At 41.7% G+C, this 16,707-nt stretch overlaps 1 protein-coding gene across 1 annotated transcript in view; it reads left to right on the top strand.

The window, feature by feature from the left end:
- pdss2 (prenyl (decaprenyl) diphosphate synthase, subunit 2) overlaps window positions 1-15,739 on the top strand; it is a 35,689-nt gene extending 19,950 nt beyond the window's left edge. Inside the window, exons 4-8 of the mRNA XM_087832752.1 lie at window positions 4,804-4,878; window positions 8,484-8,657; window positions 10,279-10,410; window positions 11,399-11,434; window positions 15,415-15,739. Of these exons, the coding sequence (XP_087688878.1) occupies window positions 4,804-4,878; window positions 8,484-8,657; window positions 10,279-10,410; window positions 11,399-11,434; window positions 15,415-15,570 (573 nt within the window). The 3' untranslated portion in view covers window positions 15,571-15,739. The remainder of the gene's footprint in view (window positions 1-4,803; window positions 4,879-8,483; window positions 8,658-10,278; window positions 10,411-11,398; window positions 11,435-15,414) is intronic.
- The last annotated feature ends 968 nt before the right edge of the window (window positions 15,740-16,707 follow it).

The raw sequence follows: 16,707 nt of genomic DNA, 5'->3' as shown, positions 1-16,707 counted from the left end.
CTGAGTCACTGCTACTCCTCCACATGGTTCAGGAATCTGACTGGGGCCTCCTTGGTAAGGTGTTCTGGGTTTTCCTACTTGGTGGAGCCCATGAGATCTCACAGCTGGCTTGGACTCACGTCACTGTCTCCTCAGATGGGCTGAAGGACGTGGCTAGGGAGAGGGAGGTCTGGTCTTTCCTGCTAACCTGTTCCACAATATATCACTTATTATTATTATTATTGTTATTATTAAATATTATTTTTGCAAAATTGGTCTTTAAATATGTTTACGTTTACTTTTTTTGTGTCAAGAGTCTCTAGAATTAAAAAATGGTAATTTAATATCATAATAAATACATAAAACGAGAAGCCGGCTCAGTTCATCGGGTTGAGCAGGTGATCCATGTGCTGTAAGGCTTTAGCAGAGGCCCAAGTTTGAATCCATCCAACACTCACACCGGGGTCAGCCTAAAGCACAAAAACCCCAAAATACTTTAAAAAGACATAAAACATGAATAAAATACTCAACTAAAACTAAAAATAATCCCTCAGATTTTATTAACAAAAGTAAAATATTTGGCACAGGCCCTTAGAGGCATCATTTAAAATGCTGCCTGTTATATTTGGATGTGCAGCAGCTGTTGCACAAAGCCAACATCTGTCTCGTTAGCATTAATGTTTCCAGAGCAGAGCTACAGCTTTAAAACAAACTAAATTTTGACTTATTCTTACAGCGTTTGTTGCACAAATTATTCTGTTGTCAGGAAAAACACCTGTTAGCCTCGAGTAACGTGTTATCTTTGCCTCACCTGCTTTCCTGACGCTGTGTGTGAGGAGCTGCCTGAGTCTGAGGGGACGAGAGCACAAGAAATGAAGCTAAATGAATCTCATTCTTTAAATCCGAAACAGCTCCTTTTATTTGTCGCAAGTTACTCTGGAGCATCACTGCCCTCTTCTCTTCCTCCTCCATCTTTTCTTGACAGGAGCACAGAGGCCCTCCCCCCCCTTTACAACATTACCCATTTAGCATACCCATTATACCATTTGGTTGTGTAATTCCATGAATGCGGATTTACTCTGTTGATTAGTGTCAGCTGTGCATTATTAGTTGTTGTATTATAATATAAATGATTCCTATGATTAGAACTGTGAGTTAGAAGGATGCACAGTAAATGCAAGTCCACTTTTAATAGGTTCATCAGCACTGCTTGTCGTGAACAGTATAATACATTAAATCCTAACGGAAAACTGCAGCAGGTGCTGTCAGTTCATATAGAGGAGCCGAAACATTCATGTCACGTATGTAAATCTGACTATACGCATTAGAACTAATCTGCCTGGCCACTCTTTTAGTGCAATTAACCAGACAGCAAGCTATGCTGTTGTCAGATAACTGCACTAAAATGCTCAAAAAGGCACAAATGCAACAAACCTGTCACTTAAAGTAACCCCAACACCCAAAATTGCAAACATTAAGCACTGATACAGTTTAAATGGATGAATTATGAAATAAATTTGTTATGAAAGTGTAAGTTAGCTGAAACTGTTTTATGGTTGTTGCAGGTTTTAATCATGTCTATTTCTGCTGCGAAGTGCTCAGTTTAACATGGGAATCTATGTGGATCGACTCCCTTTTGGAGCGAGCCCCCAGAGGACATTTGAGGAACTGCAGTTTTTGGAATTTGCAAAAAAACCCAGTTGGAACTGTACAGGAGACGCAGTATCGTATTTCTAGAAAATGGCATGAGAATTGCCACTCTAACATTTTCATTTTTGCATATATTTTTCCTGTTTTTTGTAGAGTTTGTAAATATTTACTCTTAATCCTGTATCCTCTTTGTTTTACCCGAAAGATAAAAAAAAATCTACAAATATGCTGTTGCATTTTCAAACGTATAATTACTCCAAGACTAATGCAGTGAAGGCTATAAGACATTTTGCTTTTCACCGTTAAAATCTGTTAACAGCCAGATATTTACAGCCCTTTAACAGCTAAACTGTGCAGTTGAGTCTGTTGTTAAATATTGACGATGCAGGGTAACAGATGAGTGTTTCCTGTAGCTTTTAAAGTTTTTCTCATAAACCAGGCTTTTTTTTTTTTCTTTTAAGGCACTGAGAGCGATGGAGATTATATGTCGTGGCCTTGAGAGAAAACCTATGCCGCTACTTGTATAAACTGTAAAATAATCTTCCCGTGGAGCTCCGGTTTCTTCCCCCTCGCAGACCTGTCGGCAAAACACGATCTGGCTAGATTTGGGAATGGAGTAAGGGGGAGGCAGGGGGAGAGATGATCTGATACTTTCCAAAAAAAGCCCCCCACTGGCCCCCACTTCCCTACGCAGGCCAGGCAGAGACACCACATCTGGTAATACTGTAGGCACATTGTCCTTCCAGGTCTGTGGGCGAAGCTCAGGTTTCCTCAATATTTTCCCCTAGTGGATTCAGTTACCCAAAGGACATTGCGAGGCTGACGGAGCAGCAAGCGTCACCAGACTTTTCTGATGAACCAAGGATGTCTGGGATGAGCTGAAGGAGCTCTAAATTTAACCTCATTCATCTGAACTGTAACAGGCGTGGCCCCGTCTACACTGTCCACGCTGTTCTGCGGCTGTGAATGAAGGACGGAGACATTGTGTGCCTTTTTTTTTTTTTTTCTTTTACTCATTCAATAGATCCAGACATAAACAACCACTTTAAAAGATACAGCCTCTTATCTGGTGGTTGATGAGAGGCTGGTAGGGTTTCTGTAAGCTAAAATGTAGGCATGCATGCCCCCTGTAAGGGGAAATGGGCAACTGCACTCTTAAGCAAACAAAACGCACACATAAGGCCCATTTTAGCTTCATCTTTAAGTTTTGTCTTAGTTTGATTTTTAAAAATGTATACAAAGCATATTTAATGGCTCACTGATTGCAGATGTGGTGGTTATTTAGACTTAAGGCTCATTTTCTTTTTTCATTTGACTCACAATGTTTTTGCAGAATCCTAACCTTGTATACTAATGAGGCAAACCCAGAGGTACAAAGTGTAAGAAATCTTTGAATAATGAGGGAATATGAGAAAAGAGAACCCGGAGGTCAGATCATCACTCCCAAAACCTTGTTAACCCCTCTGCTCTCTGGACACCACCTTATTTTGTCTCACCATCTGCCTTTTAGCTCCATTTCAGCCCCTCAGACCAGACAGACACCCGAGCCGGCTCTCTCAAACCGGACTCCTCTATAAATACAAAGTATAATGAACGAAGGCGAGCCTGGATGTGCTTCATGAAATCGCCAGAAGCTCCCCTACGGAGCGAAAATGAGCAGCCGAGTTGCAGTTCACCTGGCTTCCAGCACATCTCGCCTCCGATTAATTCTCCAAACCAGCTGTTCAGATACCGTTTCCTCTCTCTTCAGTCAAGGGGGAGGGTGTGTGTGTGTGTGGGGGGGATTGTGGTTTTTAATTACAAATGTCACAGATGAACCGGATAGCGTGTCGGTTGTGATCAGCCTCATTTACATCGACATTTTAGGAGTTTAATCAGCGCTGTTAGCCTTAGTGATTTATGAGGAGGGAGAGGCTAAGTACAGTACCTGACCTGGGGACACTTGAAGAGGTCAAGTAGCTGCACATATTGACCGCTGTGTGAATCAAACCTGCAATCTCTGGCTCAGATATGCACCTTTTGGCACCTTTTGCTTTTTGTTTGGCCTCTCAGGCGGCTTCATGAGGTCGTCACCTGAAGCTTTTTTTTTTAGCAGACTGAAAGGAGTTCCCACGTGTGCTGAGGACTTGTTGGCTGCTTTTCCCTCACTGTGTGATCCAGCTCATCCCTAATCAACTCAGCTGGGTTTAGGTTTGGTGATTGTGGGGGACCAGTAAACTGATGCAGCACTCTGCTTCTTGGTGAGATGGCCTTTACAGCGGCTGGCGGTTTATTTGAGGTCATCCATCCCACTCAGTATAAAGCGGGTCATCACTGCTCCTGGTTCAGGCTTCACTGTTGGGACCAGGCATGCAGATACCTGTGCGTCCTAGCTTTGGTTTCAAAGTTGAATTTCTTGTGCTTTTCTTCTTGGTCATCAAAAATCTTTTTTGCAAAGTTTAACATGCTTTCTGATGAAATTCTTGTCTGTCTTTAAGTGATTTATTGTTGATTTTAATTCCTGTTTTGATACAGTTATTATATTTTGGAGTCAATGATATCAAGTAAAATGAGCGTGAATACGAAACTTGTAACAGTGGAACGGACTAAGTAAAGATATAAAGCAATGTCCGAGCATGGTGCAGTTTAAAAAGCGGTTTAAGGAGATGGTTTTTACAGGGAAGAGGTAGAGATTTGATAGGGTGTTCTTGTCTAATATTTTCATGTGTGTGCGGGTGCACGGGTATGTTGGTATGGGTATATATATATTTGTAGGTTGTGTATCCTTTGAGGTGTTAATGGGGTTATTGAAAATGTGTGTATATACGTATGTATGGATAGATAGAAACATATATGTATATATATTAAAAAAAAGAATAATAAAAAAAAATACACATGACATATAATGTAATTGCAAGGAGGTATTTCTGTAGTCTATTGATTACTAGATAGTGGGAAAGGGGTGGGATTAAATAAGCTTATGCTTCTTCCTGCTCCTTTTTGAACATGAAAGTTATTTGTAGATGTGGTTGCTCGTTTTCTTTTTGTTTTGCTTTGTTTATTTGTCTCTTTTAATTCTATGTTGTTGTACTTTTTTAACATGTTCAAAATAAAGATTCAATCAATCAATAAATTAAGGTCCTAATCTGAAACAAACATCTTCAACATGTTTTTCTTTCATTTTGTCTTCGACAGGTCGTTGAATTGATCTCCAGTGCCATTGGTGATTTGGTTCAAGGAGTCTATTATGAGAATTCCCACAACACAGAGGTAAAACATCTTTTCTTCCCATACAATGCATACTTATCCGTCTTCTCTGGACCTTGAAATATCCCAATGCCTTACTCAAATTAAATTTGGTTGATCTCCTGTTCAAGGTTATCTTCTCTGTATCTCTGCAGTGTTTAGGTCTCTCTGTGGAAGCGTCATTCTGGCCATACTGTGCGCTCTGCAATTCCGCAACAGAAATTGCAAAGTGTAGAAACTTGCATGTGCTATTTCAGTCTAGTGATGAGAGATGAGTCTCCAGCTATGATGACTGAGCGGTTTTCTGCTGAAGAGACCTCTGTTCACAAGGCTTAAATGGACTGTACTTAGATCAGTGGTTCTTAACCTGGGTTCGATCGAACCCCAGGGGTTCGGTGAGTTGGTCTCAGGGGTTCGGCAGAGCCTCCGCCGTGACATGCACGGCTCATTTTGTGCACCAGTAAAAAACATATCTATGTCTTGAATTTGAAAAAAAATCATATTTTATTTTTCACTAAAGAGGGGTTCAGTGACTGCGCATATGAAACTGGTGGGGTTCGGTATCTCCAACAAGGTTAAGAACCACTGACTTAGATGGTGCTTTTTTCTCACTTTGGGCACTCCTCACACATAAACAGGTTTGGGGTTTTTTTTGTCTATGCATGACATAAACACACGCTGATGAATGCATCTTGCCTATACTTCGGCATGCAGACTGGGTGAACCAGGAATCTTCCGATTAATAGCCAACCTGCTATTTTCACACCACCCGGTATTCCCGGGTGGTCTCCCATCCAAGTCCTATCCAGCGACAACCCTGCTTAGCTTCTGAGATCAGATGAGAATGATGTATGGCTGTAAGCGCTGACAGGGTAAACCTCTCGGTGCTGTAACATCCTAAGCTGCCTGAGAGAACATTCAGTTCATTACATTATTATGACACCTTTTTTTGACCTGCACAGCTCGCTTTACATCACTGTGATTTCATCTGCTTCCCAAAAGTAAAGATCAAGTTGAAGAATTCTGGCACATTGAAGGAGGCATAGTGCTAAGACACAAGTACATGAAACGACGTACACTGACGCACTAGGAATGGTCCAGAGATGCATAAGAAGGCCATTCAACAGCGGGAGAAATGCCTTTGTATACCATTCCAATCATTTATGCCAATTCAAACATGGTTAAAGTTTAAAATAGAGAAGATATCCTTGCTATCCTCATCTTGGCCACACGGCTCCATCTGTGAGCACAGAAGTCCCACCTACCTGCTGTTCAAGCCTTGTGGTTACAATGGGCAGCCAATCAGAAGAAAGTTGTCTTTAAAGTGACGATGACCTGAGCTGAAGAGCTAAAACTGTTTATTTCAGACAGAGGATGAACTGAGGGGCAGCATCAAGGCCCAGGAAAAGATAAATAAGGTCAGAATCTGAACAGTGAATCAGTAAAAGCTCTTCTAGTAGACCTCACTAAAGTCCGTTTTTATGTTACTGTCACATTATTAGGACTATACTGAGCAGAGGACATCAAGCTCATAATTTATGTGCAACTACTTTTATTAATAAGCAGTAATTATGAGGTTATTGAGCAGAAAATTCTCAGTTGAAGTAGAGCATGGTCAGGTTTTGTAATTGCTCGCAAACAGCTAATTTACTACTAATAAAGAGGTTAATTGGCAACTTGTTTATGGTGAACATGTGCTCAGTAATGTAAACTATTGCTGTGGCTATGTAGTTGTTAGCACACAGGTCCAGGGTTTGAATCCACTGGCTGGGGCCTTTCTGAGTGGACTTTGCATGTTCTCCGTGTGCCTCAGTAGCTTCTCATGAAACACCCACATTTCCAGCCAGAGTCCAAAGACATGCACGAGGTTATAATTGGTCATTATGTCATTATGTGAATGGTGTTTCTAGATGATATAGTGGCAAACTGTCCAGGGTATGCCCCACCTTTGGCCTTTTAAGGGTAGGTTCCCTCCACCAATACAATGCCTGCTACAGCTTTAGTGCCTGGCTGCTCCATGGAAATGAGCTTTTTAGGAACAAAGAAAAACTTCATATAGCCTCTTTTGAAATATCTGAATCATCCGTAGAAAAAATTTGGGTATAATGTCAGAAAATCAGAAAGTACTGAGAAGCAGAGAAAATGCTTTAGGTTATGTACTTTTTTCATATAGTAACACCAGCATCCTTATTTTAAGAAATATACTATTGCCAAAACAAGCTTACTCAGATTCAGTTAAAAGCTTCAAGAAACCAAAGATAAAATGTTTGGCTGCCTTTAGATTAAATAGTTAACACCTACTGTGAGCAGCATAGAAAGGTTAGTAATGCTTCTGTGTGAAAGTGGCCAACAGTAACTACAATGAGAATAACAGACGTCCTGAATAAGACAAAGGCTACGTTCACACTGCAGGCGAAAGCGCATCAAATCTGATTTTTTTTGACCCTATGCGACTCATATCCGATCATGGTGTGACAGTGTGAACGGCACAAATCCGATATTTTCAAATCCGATCTGGGTCACTTTTGTATGTGGTACTGAATCCGATACATATCCGATGTTTCAGAAAGCGACTGCTGTTTGAACGGTCAAGTCGCATTAAATCCGTCTTTTACGTCACTGACACAAGACACGCCAATTATCAGCACCGGAGAAGACATCGCGAACGCTTCCTGGCCATCCGGTGAAACTGTTGGGAAGACAACATTGGAGAAACGTGAACATTTTATTTGTTCTGTATAATCTGCAGATTCTGACAGAAATCTGCAACTATCCTTTGAAGCACCGCTCCTCTAAAACAGCAATAAGGATCATTATTAGGTTATCTACATTATTATGTAAATAACAAAATAACTTAAAGCAAAAATTGGGAAACGTAAAGTCCGAAGTCTTTATATTAACGGCCTTCTGTCAAACAATATTGTTTGCTCTGGGTCTAAACAGAGCGCGTTGTGTGTGACGTCTTCTTTTGTGCATGCGGGCCACTTTGAGCGTTCACACTAGAGCGCGTTTGCTGTCGCATTTTATTTGTAGTGTGAACGAGCAGACAAAAAAAATCGGATTTGATCAAAAAATCGGAATTGAGCATTAAGACCTGCAGTGAGCAACAATTTTCTTTAACTCATCTAAATCTGTAGGTTATGTGCTGAGTTTATAACTAGTTAATTTGAGGTAGTTTAAAAAAACATTTCCAACTCTGACACAATTTACTTATTTTATTACTTTTATATATATTAGAAAATCTCATACACGTAATTGATGTGTTTCAGTGGATTTTTATTCTCTATTTTCCAGACATTTAGATTTTTTTAATAGTTTCTAATAATAACAACCTGGTTCCATTTGTGTATATTTCTTATGAGTTACTTAAATTTGCAAATTAAAAAAAGCAAACTCTCAGTTGTTTTTCTGCTGTTACTGTTTCCTTCTTCCTTTAAAATGTCTGAGGAACTTGTGGAAAATAACTGTGCTGCTACTCGCTGAGGCCTCACGAATTACACACTGAGAAATAAAGTCAAAGAGCAAGGAAGGCTTGTTTTGATGGAGCAGCGAGGTGCTCTGTGGGAACTTAAAAGCGGAGGAAGCTCAGGCCTGCTCACACATGCTCTTTGCCTCTGTTTGCTCTGCAGGAGAACGGCCTCACCGACGGCATCGACGTGGCGGCGTGGGAGGAGCAGACGTTCCTGTCTCATGGGGCGCTGCTAGCCAAGAGCTGTCAAGCTGCGATGGAGCTCGCCAAACACGACAAAGAGTCTCAAAGACTGGCCTACAAGTACGGCAAACACCTGTCGCTGGGCCACAAGGTGAGGCGAATCCAACATATACAAGAAAGGTGGTTGTCTGAGCAATAAATCTATAATGGTTGATCAGCGTATCATCACGATGCCTTTTTTAGCGGGAAACCCAACTGGATTTCAAGGGATTAGATACAAGAAGAACAAACTCTTTTGATAATTTAAACAAGAGATTTAAAAAAAAGATGTAATAAACGGCTGACTGTCTTAGAAAAAAGCCAAGAGAAAGATAGTTATGCGTAAATTAGTCGCTTCTGTCATTAGTTCCTTGGAAACAGAAAAAATATTGTAATTCCCGGGATTTTTGTCTCTGTGAATATGGATTGTTCAGGAGCATTGTCCCAGTCGATAATTCAGCAGCTTAAGGATGTCAGTATGTTGAAGTTTTCAGGCATGAGGTCTAGACTTTGAGTGGGCTGTTGCAGCAGCTTGATTCTTTTCTTTGTCAGCCAGGCTATGTGTCGATCGCTGACCTGGTGCTTGACCCATGTTCAGCCAAACTTTAACTGTCGGGCAGAAGGACTCATTCTAGAATATGTTGGTATACAGAGGAGTTTGTGGTTGACTGAATGACTGCAAGATGCCCTTGTCCTGTGGCTGCAAACTAAGCCCAAATCGTCACTCCTCCACCGCCGTGCTGATATGATGTGTTTGGTTATTGCCAAATGTGGAGCCGTGCATTTTGTTCAGACATTGTTCCAGAAGTCATTGCAAACCTAAGCCGTGCAGCCGTGTTGTTTTTAGAGAGAAGAGGCAACATAGATTGTTGCATTTTGTTATGTGCAGTGAAAATAGAGTTATGTCAGTACTTAAATTAAAAATGTGGAGGTTTTCTGGCAGTTTTAATTTAGTCTTTGATCTTTTTTTATGCTAAAGTTTTGGACCTCCTGACTGACATGCTTTCTGTGATCAAGTTAATTCAAAGTAAAGAAAAAAAATCTGGCTTCCAGTAATGTCTGACTTCTTTCTCTCTCATCCTCGGTATGAATAATTGCCCTTCTTTTCAAAAGTGTTTTTATGTCTATTTATCAAATACTTCACACTGTAGCTGAATTCATACATAAAAGTGTGACGTTAAAGGGAGCAGAGTGATTTATCGGCACTACAAAAAGTGCAAACGAAACATAGGAAACATTAGACTTAAGTGCCTGTCTGTCTTATTATTCTTGTATCAGAGAGGGGCATAAAAATGTGGAAACAGGAAGAAGGTTGATTTGTTATGTGCTAGAATGTCATTAAGATGTAAATAATGCAGCTGCTCAGTTATTTTTTCCAAGGTTCAGAGATTTTCAGCTGAATATTATTGGCGCTGGTGTAGAAGTCATTCATAATGATCCCACTCTCATTGCTGCTTTAGTGCGTCCTCTCCTGCTGGGGCTCCCTGTAGCTGCCTGCCTGCAGGCCTCAGTGGCTACAGGGAATCTCAGCATGGGAGGAACCAAAAATGAGGTCTTTGAAGGAGAACCGTCCTCATCAGGCTAGCTGTGTCTGTTCATTAACAGGGTCAGCTCAGAGTGTAGGCAGGCAAATGCAACCTTGACTGTTTTCACCACTGACTTGGTTTAATTGATAAGCTCAAAGTTACAAAGTAGAAGCTCCGCATTGACGAATGTTCTCTGCCTTTCTGCAGCTGAACTCTGACCTGCAGCCGTTTGTGAAGAGCAGAGTAGGAGAGCCGCTGTCATTTAGTCTGACCGCCGCCCCGGTCGTTTTCCACCGTCAAATTATGGGCCGGGAGACGTGGCATCATCAGCTGCAGCAGGTACGTTAAGGATGGTCCACGACACCAGGGTCAGCGGGATTCACTGCCTTTGTTTCTAGCAGGAGTATCAGCTTTAATTCAAATAGGTTTGCATCAGATCTGAAAGAGCTGCGTGCAAACCAACTTGAAAAGTTGAATGAATCTTACTTCATAATATAATTCAAAGTATCTGTTACTGTGATGAGTAAAGAAGATCAAACTGAGGTCTAAAACAAAGGTGAGAGAGAAAGCTGTTAAATTTCTCCATACTGCTGAAACAAAACTCACCTGATCTCAGTCCGACTGACCTGCCCTCCATTCACTCAGTGACTGAATGAACAAATTCAGTCACCGAGTCCAGAAAAAGTTTGGGGGATGTGTTTTGGTAAAGCCATACGCAGCAGTCTTATCAAATAGGACCTGACGGTTGGTCAGAATAGTGTTAACCCCACCCCTGCTCCACTGTGATTGGACGGCCTGGCCAAAAGAGGGTTTGCATCCAGAGAAGCAGACCCCCAGCGTCTCCTCACACTTCTGCTGTTTTGAGCATAATTTAAAAACACTGTGCTTCTAGTGCTTCTGCAGGCCTCGGGTAAAAATAACTTCCCCTACAGGCAGGGAACAATAGCAGTGAGGCTGGCAGAGCATCATCGGGAAAGTTAAGACTTCAGGGTCGTTCCTTATTTAAAAAGTTTTGCCCTGACCCCTTCTGAATCAGTGGAAGTTGTTTTTATTGTAGTACATACTGCAACAACTACTCCAGGTAGTAGTTTTTGTTTTTTTATATGAAGAATTTGACTCTTTGCTTTTGTTTTATGCAGTTATTTTGTATTTGCTATTGTGCAAATTGTAACAAGAAGAAGCACGCTTTCAGTCCTCTGACTATTGTAGGTGTAGGTAGGGAAATAGACGGTGAAATATTCCCTGTGCCTTGGAGAAATTTCTAAAGCTTACCTTTAGAAGCCATAGATACATGCCTGCTTTATCTCTTTTTCTTTTATTCTTCAAGGCAAAAACTTTGAGAAACCAGCTGGATTACTCAAAGGTAAGCACACAGCTTTACGAATGCCTTTATCCAGAATCTGTCCGTTCCGTGAGATATGAACTCTTAATGTTATTTCACAATGTGACACAAATTTCAGTTTTATTATAAACTGCACTTTTGTTACAAGTTTGTTAGATGGCCACAATTTTCCTTTGCCGTATTTCACAGTTTTTACCTCCTTACTGTCTGCCCTCAAAGATGGCAAAGAGAAACAGGATGTCTTTTCACTGTAACTTATATCAAAGTTGGGAAACAAGCTTTCCAAAGTCAATGTGTGAGGCATAGAAGGGGACCGATAGGGGTGCAAAAAGAGAGCGAAGCTACAGAGGAGGGGGGGTCCGATGGTGTTGGAAGAGGAGGGGGGTGTTATCTGGTCTCGCCTGAAACAAGAGCAGGAAGGATTAGTTACCGAGGCCTATTTGCGGAGGAGACACCGAGACTCTGAGACAGTGGCATTGTGAGAGAATCTCCTTCAGCAGGGCTGCTGAAAAGGGGAGAGAAGTTTGAGGGGAAGGAGAGGTGAGGAGACACAAGGAGGGAAACTAAGAGCAGCACACGGGGGTGAGAAAACGTTAAAGTTTGGATTCAGCACAAAGTTAGGAACCTGTAATCGCTAAAACCAGCATGAATTGACTGAAAAATGACAAGCAGAGTTTTGTGTTGACACCCTGCACCCACAAAATCAGTCAGAAGTGTTATTTGTAGGCACTTATGTTTTGGTTTTAATCATCTAAGAAAATCTGAGTACAGAAAAGAAGTGAGGATGACTTACTGTAGCCTGAGGAGCTGCTTCAGCTACTCACGAGGTGCGCTCACCATTCAACGCACAATTTATTGTGACCTTCAGCAAGCATGGTCAGGTTTTAATCAGTGGATTGTATAAAGAGAAATGTCTGTTTTTTATATAACTTGTCATTGCTGTGTAGCTGTTAGATGGTGACCCTGCAGGAAGTTTATGGCTTGTGATTGGCTGAATAGTGATGATGAGCAGCAAAGGAGGAAGAGATGGAGAGTTAAACGTGTCTGCTAAATTGATCAGGGTTTATTATGTTGTTAAATCTTGACCAGATTAAAAACAAGCATTAAGCAGAAACACCAACTTTATTCTGTGTAATTTCCAATTTTTCCAAGTATTTAAATGTTTCTCAGGCTACGTCCAGACTAGCCCGGATAAATTTGAAAACGGCATTTTCGTCTGAAAACGCTCCGCGTCCACACTGTCGTTTTCAGTCATTTTCACAAAGTTGTGCGTCCACATTGAAACGGCCGAAAACGTTTACGTTCCAGTATTGCGCATGTAGGGCTGTTCGATATAACGATATATATCGGATGACGATATAAAAACGTCTATCGTTTCATTTTACACTATCGTTTGTTTCGTGGTGTCGCAAAATAAACTTTACGGCAATATTTTTTCATCGTTTTGATGGTCACTGTAGTGGCTATATTAATCTTTCTCTTATATTTAATACAACCACACTATGGATGGGTTGTCGTTAGCAACAACGATGGTAAAACCATCGCGTGTCCGCTTGTTTATTTTCCACATAAACCTTTCACAATAAAGCTCAAGATTCTGTTGAGACTTTTCAAAATAAACTGAATCACGTGAAATAGTATGCAGAGTATTTACCAATGAGAAGCAAAAAAGAGCCGTCAGGTGCTAAAAAATAAACCTTAGACTCAAACGTTAGAACAGGCTTTTCCCTGCAGCACGACGCAAAGAAAACGGCGTCCGTTACAACCTATGTCTAAAAATGTGTCGTTTCATGCATCGGTAAAACACTCAACTCCAGATACACGACGCCCAGCTGGAAACACTTTAGCTGCTCGAGATTCACAGAATTTACAGAAAATGTTACATTTTTGTGATTTATATCGTTATCGGACGATAGATGTTTTATATTGAGATATGAGATTTGGGTCATATCGCACAGCCCTATGCGCATGCGTGAAACGCAAGATGATTCAACCTGCTGCATTTTTGTCTGCCGTTTATTTACTTTCCGGCTCTTTGAAACGTCGCGGCAAAAGGTCGAGGAAAAGCACTGAGTTTTTTAAATGGACTAACAATGAGGTGGAGTTGTTGCTGCGAGTAACACAAAAGTACAAAGTTGCAAAAGCGAGTGAGAATTAAAGAATTTGAAGAAAAGCTATCTGGAGCATGATATTAATCTTTAATAGGGCTGTCAAAATTGAGAGCAAACAAAACAACTGCTGTATAATGCCCTCCGCTATCTTAGTTTCATTGGTTACCTGACTGTATCACATGACTAAAATGTGTCATCGTTTTCGAAAAGGCTCCGGGTTCACTGTCCACACTACGTCGTGAAAACGGCGTTTTCAAATGTATCTGCTTTGGAGAGTGTTTTCAAAACGCGTTTTCCTTGACCGAAAACGCCGTCTCAGTGTGAACGGAAGGTCAAAACGGAGAGAAAAAGATGCGTTTTCAAACTAAAACGTATTAGTGCAGACATGGCCTCAGTGTCTGGGCTGTGGGACTGGCCATTTAGCAGCCATCTTGGTATCACCTGTGGGCAGTTATTTTGTGTTTCCAAGAGAAATTGTAATGTTTTTGGCATTACACAATTTACATTATGTGCCACAGACTTACCAGGAGCTGAAAAGCATAGAAAAGGACTCTAGAAGATGGGCTGGCTTATAATCAGTGGAAAGTTGCAGCAGTAATCAGGAGCCACAGAGCGAGCCATGATATCGTGGACAGGTGCTTCAGGAGCCGCTCAGGGTTTCTCATTGGCTTTTAATTTAATTACACGGGGGTAACTCACCGTTTCATACTAAATCTTGACAAAGTGGCGTTTTCAGATGAAAAACTAACTCCATCTTTTATTAAATGATGTTTAATATATTCAGTGTACATTACTTTTGAAAAATGAATTAACTTGATCATATTTTATTGAATTATGTCAGCTATCATGCTCACTTGTCCTGTTTAATTTTTTCTCACGTGCTGCATGTGAATATTGATGAGATCAGGAGACTCAAGGCGGCAAAGACAGACAAATCTTGTTTGGAGCATGAAGAAAGAACAGGATGTGGAACCAAACATAACGCGCAAACAGAGGAGGGAGGGAGGAAACTAAAAACTTATGCCGAATTAAACAAGGTTAGCAGAGAAGATGGCGTAAAATGTTCCAGGAAATATAGTCTTTTCTAAATTTAAGAATAAAAATGATAATAAAGAACTGCAGGTGTCGAACTCAGCATCACCCTGGCTGGTGATTTAGAGAAGAAAGGCCTACGGGGTTTTCCACCTCCAGAATTCATCAGGTAAAACGCCTCCAGCAAAAAGATGTCCCAACACAGCAGCAGTAAAGCACAGGGAGGTGCACAAATTCACTCAGTCTGTGTACTTAAAGCTGTTGTTAGAGTTGATTTGATTTGATGGCCTCTGCTTCCTCATGCGTGAAATGTGTACTTTGTGTAAGGTGCATGAAGTGCTCTCTGGGATATAGGAGCAGAAATCAATGTGTTAAAAAAACAAATCCAACAATCCGCGACTTTGTGACGGACAGTCTTCACAGAAATCCTTTGTTCAGTTCATTACCTGGCGTGCAGAAAAACCGGTGCCTTCATTAGTAAAGTGGAAAGACAGAAGAGCTGTGAGCTACGTAATTAGCACTGGCAGAGAAACACGATTCAGGGCATTTCCTTTCTCATTGTCAAATGCCAAATTTTTAAAGCCTAACTCACAGTGATGAGTCTGAAAATTTCCTCTTGTAGTTAAATTTGGGAAGCTGCCTTCAGTGATACCACTGGCAGCACAGACGTGATTGTGATTGGGGTTTTTTGGGGAGGGGTTATTAAAAGGCATCTTTCCTCCCGTTTTTACCCCTCGGGCCCGCTTTAACAGCGAGCTAACTTTCGCTGCCTCTTAACAGTTTATTGTGTTGACAGCTGGATAGTAACGAGAGTGACACAAACATGACAAACTAATGTGTGTTTTCATCCGTCTGCAGCTTTTGGCAGCGGTTAAGTCGGAGAAAGGCGTGAGCACGGCGATGGACTTGTGCTGTTACCATGGCAACAAGGCTCTGGAGGCCATCCAGGCTTTCCCCTCCTCCGAGGCTCGATCCGCCTTGGAGAACATCGCCTCTGCCGTCACCAAATTTTGACCTGGACACACACACACACACTCCTGTACAGCCTGGAGGGGTCTTTGTCTGCAGAGGCCAAAGAACGAGAACAGATTAACTTTGTTTTACTCGATCCAGATGCTGAGAAACTGTTCTGCTCTCTGGTCATCATTAAATAAAAAAAGTTTTTTTAAAAACCCCCACATTACTTCAGCATCATGTCATGCGTTTTGTTTTCTCTCATGCCTGGAGAAAATAATCACACCGTGCTGCTGCAGTTTCAAACCTGGCATTTATTGTTGCTTTGCTTATCAGCGAAAGCACATCCCAGGCAGAACGTAATTTAAGATGTTTTGAAGAATTGTTATTGTCATCTGGAAAATGTACCATGAACAGGAAATGATACACCGAGCGGCACTTATTTTTTCAAAGATTACTTTTAAGAATAGCTTCCTCCTGGTTGCCGCTGCACGGCACAGATGATGCTGAAATCATAGCTGCTGGATTTAGTGGGTGTTTGCCAAGTTGAAAAGCGGCACCAAACTGGTTGTAAAAATGTCTCAAAGTCATGTTCTACCTGGTGTGTACCACTGCTGATAAGCACAGCTGCAAAAAAATGTATTTTTTTTAATAGCATTTGGCGTGCTCTTCGCTACAGAGGAGGAACCGGCATGAATCAGGGGTAATGTCATCTGTGTTGCCTTATTATGTCTGTCCCCGTGTTTGTCTGTGTGATCCAAGTCAAGCCAGGGGCGGGGAAAGGTCACCCAGCCTCTCCCCTTGGCCCAGCCAGCGAGCGCATTGAAGCTCCGCCAAGCAGTAATTATTAATGAAGAGACCTGAGCAAATGGACAGGAAATGCAGAGGTATTGATTGGGCCGGCTGCCCTGCTCTAAGCCGTACAGGCTGGCGCCAGCCTGGTGGCCTGTGGTTTCCCAGGCTGCTGTCTGCAGAGGGAGGCGGCGGGGGGGCAGCCAAGGTGTGAAACCAGGCCACCACTGGCAGCTGTCTGTCACATCGAGGCCACACCTGAAGGACAGACAGCCGGAGACGGGACGAGAAAGAAAGGTACACGGGTTGTGACGAGGAGGAATTGAAAATTAACTAACAAATACACAAACACCACCTCAAAATTAATTTCGTATCATGTGGAAGGACCCGAAGACACTGGGAGGA

The sequence above is a fragment of the Neolamprologus brichardi genome, chromosome 19 (genome assembly GCF_056152115.1).
Source record: "Neolamprologus brichardi isolate AB-2024 chromosome 19, ASM5615211v1, whole genome shotgun sequence".
NCBI lineage: Eukaryota > Metazoa > Chordata > Actinopteri > Cichliformes > Cichlidae > Neolamprologus > Neolamprologus brichardi.
Note: the sequence above shows the minus strand (reverse complement) of the source record. Positions and strands in the feature narration are given on the sequence as shown.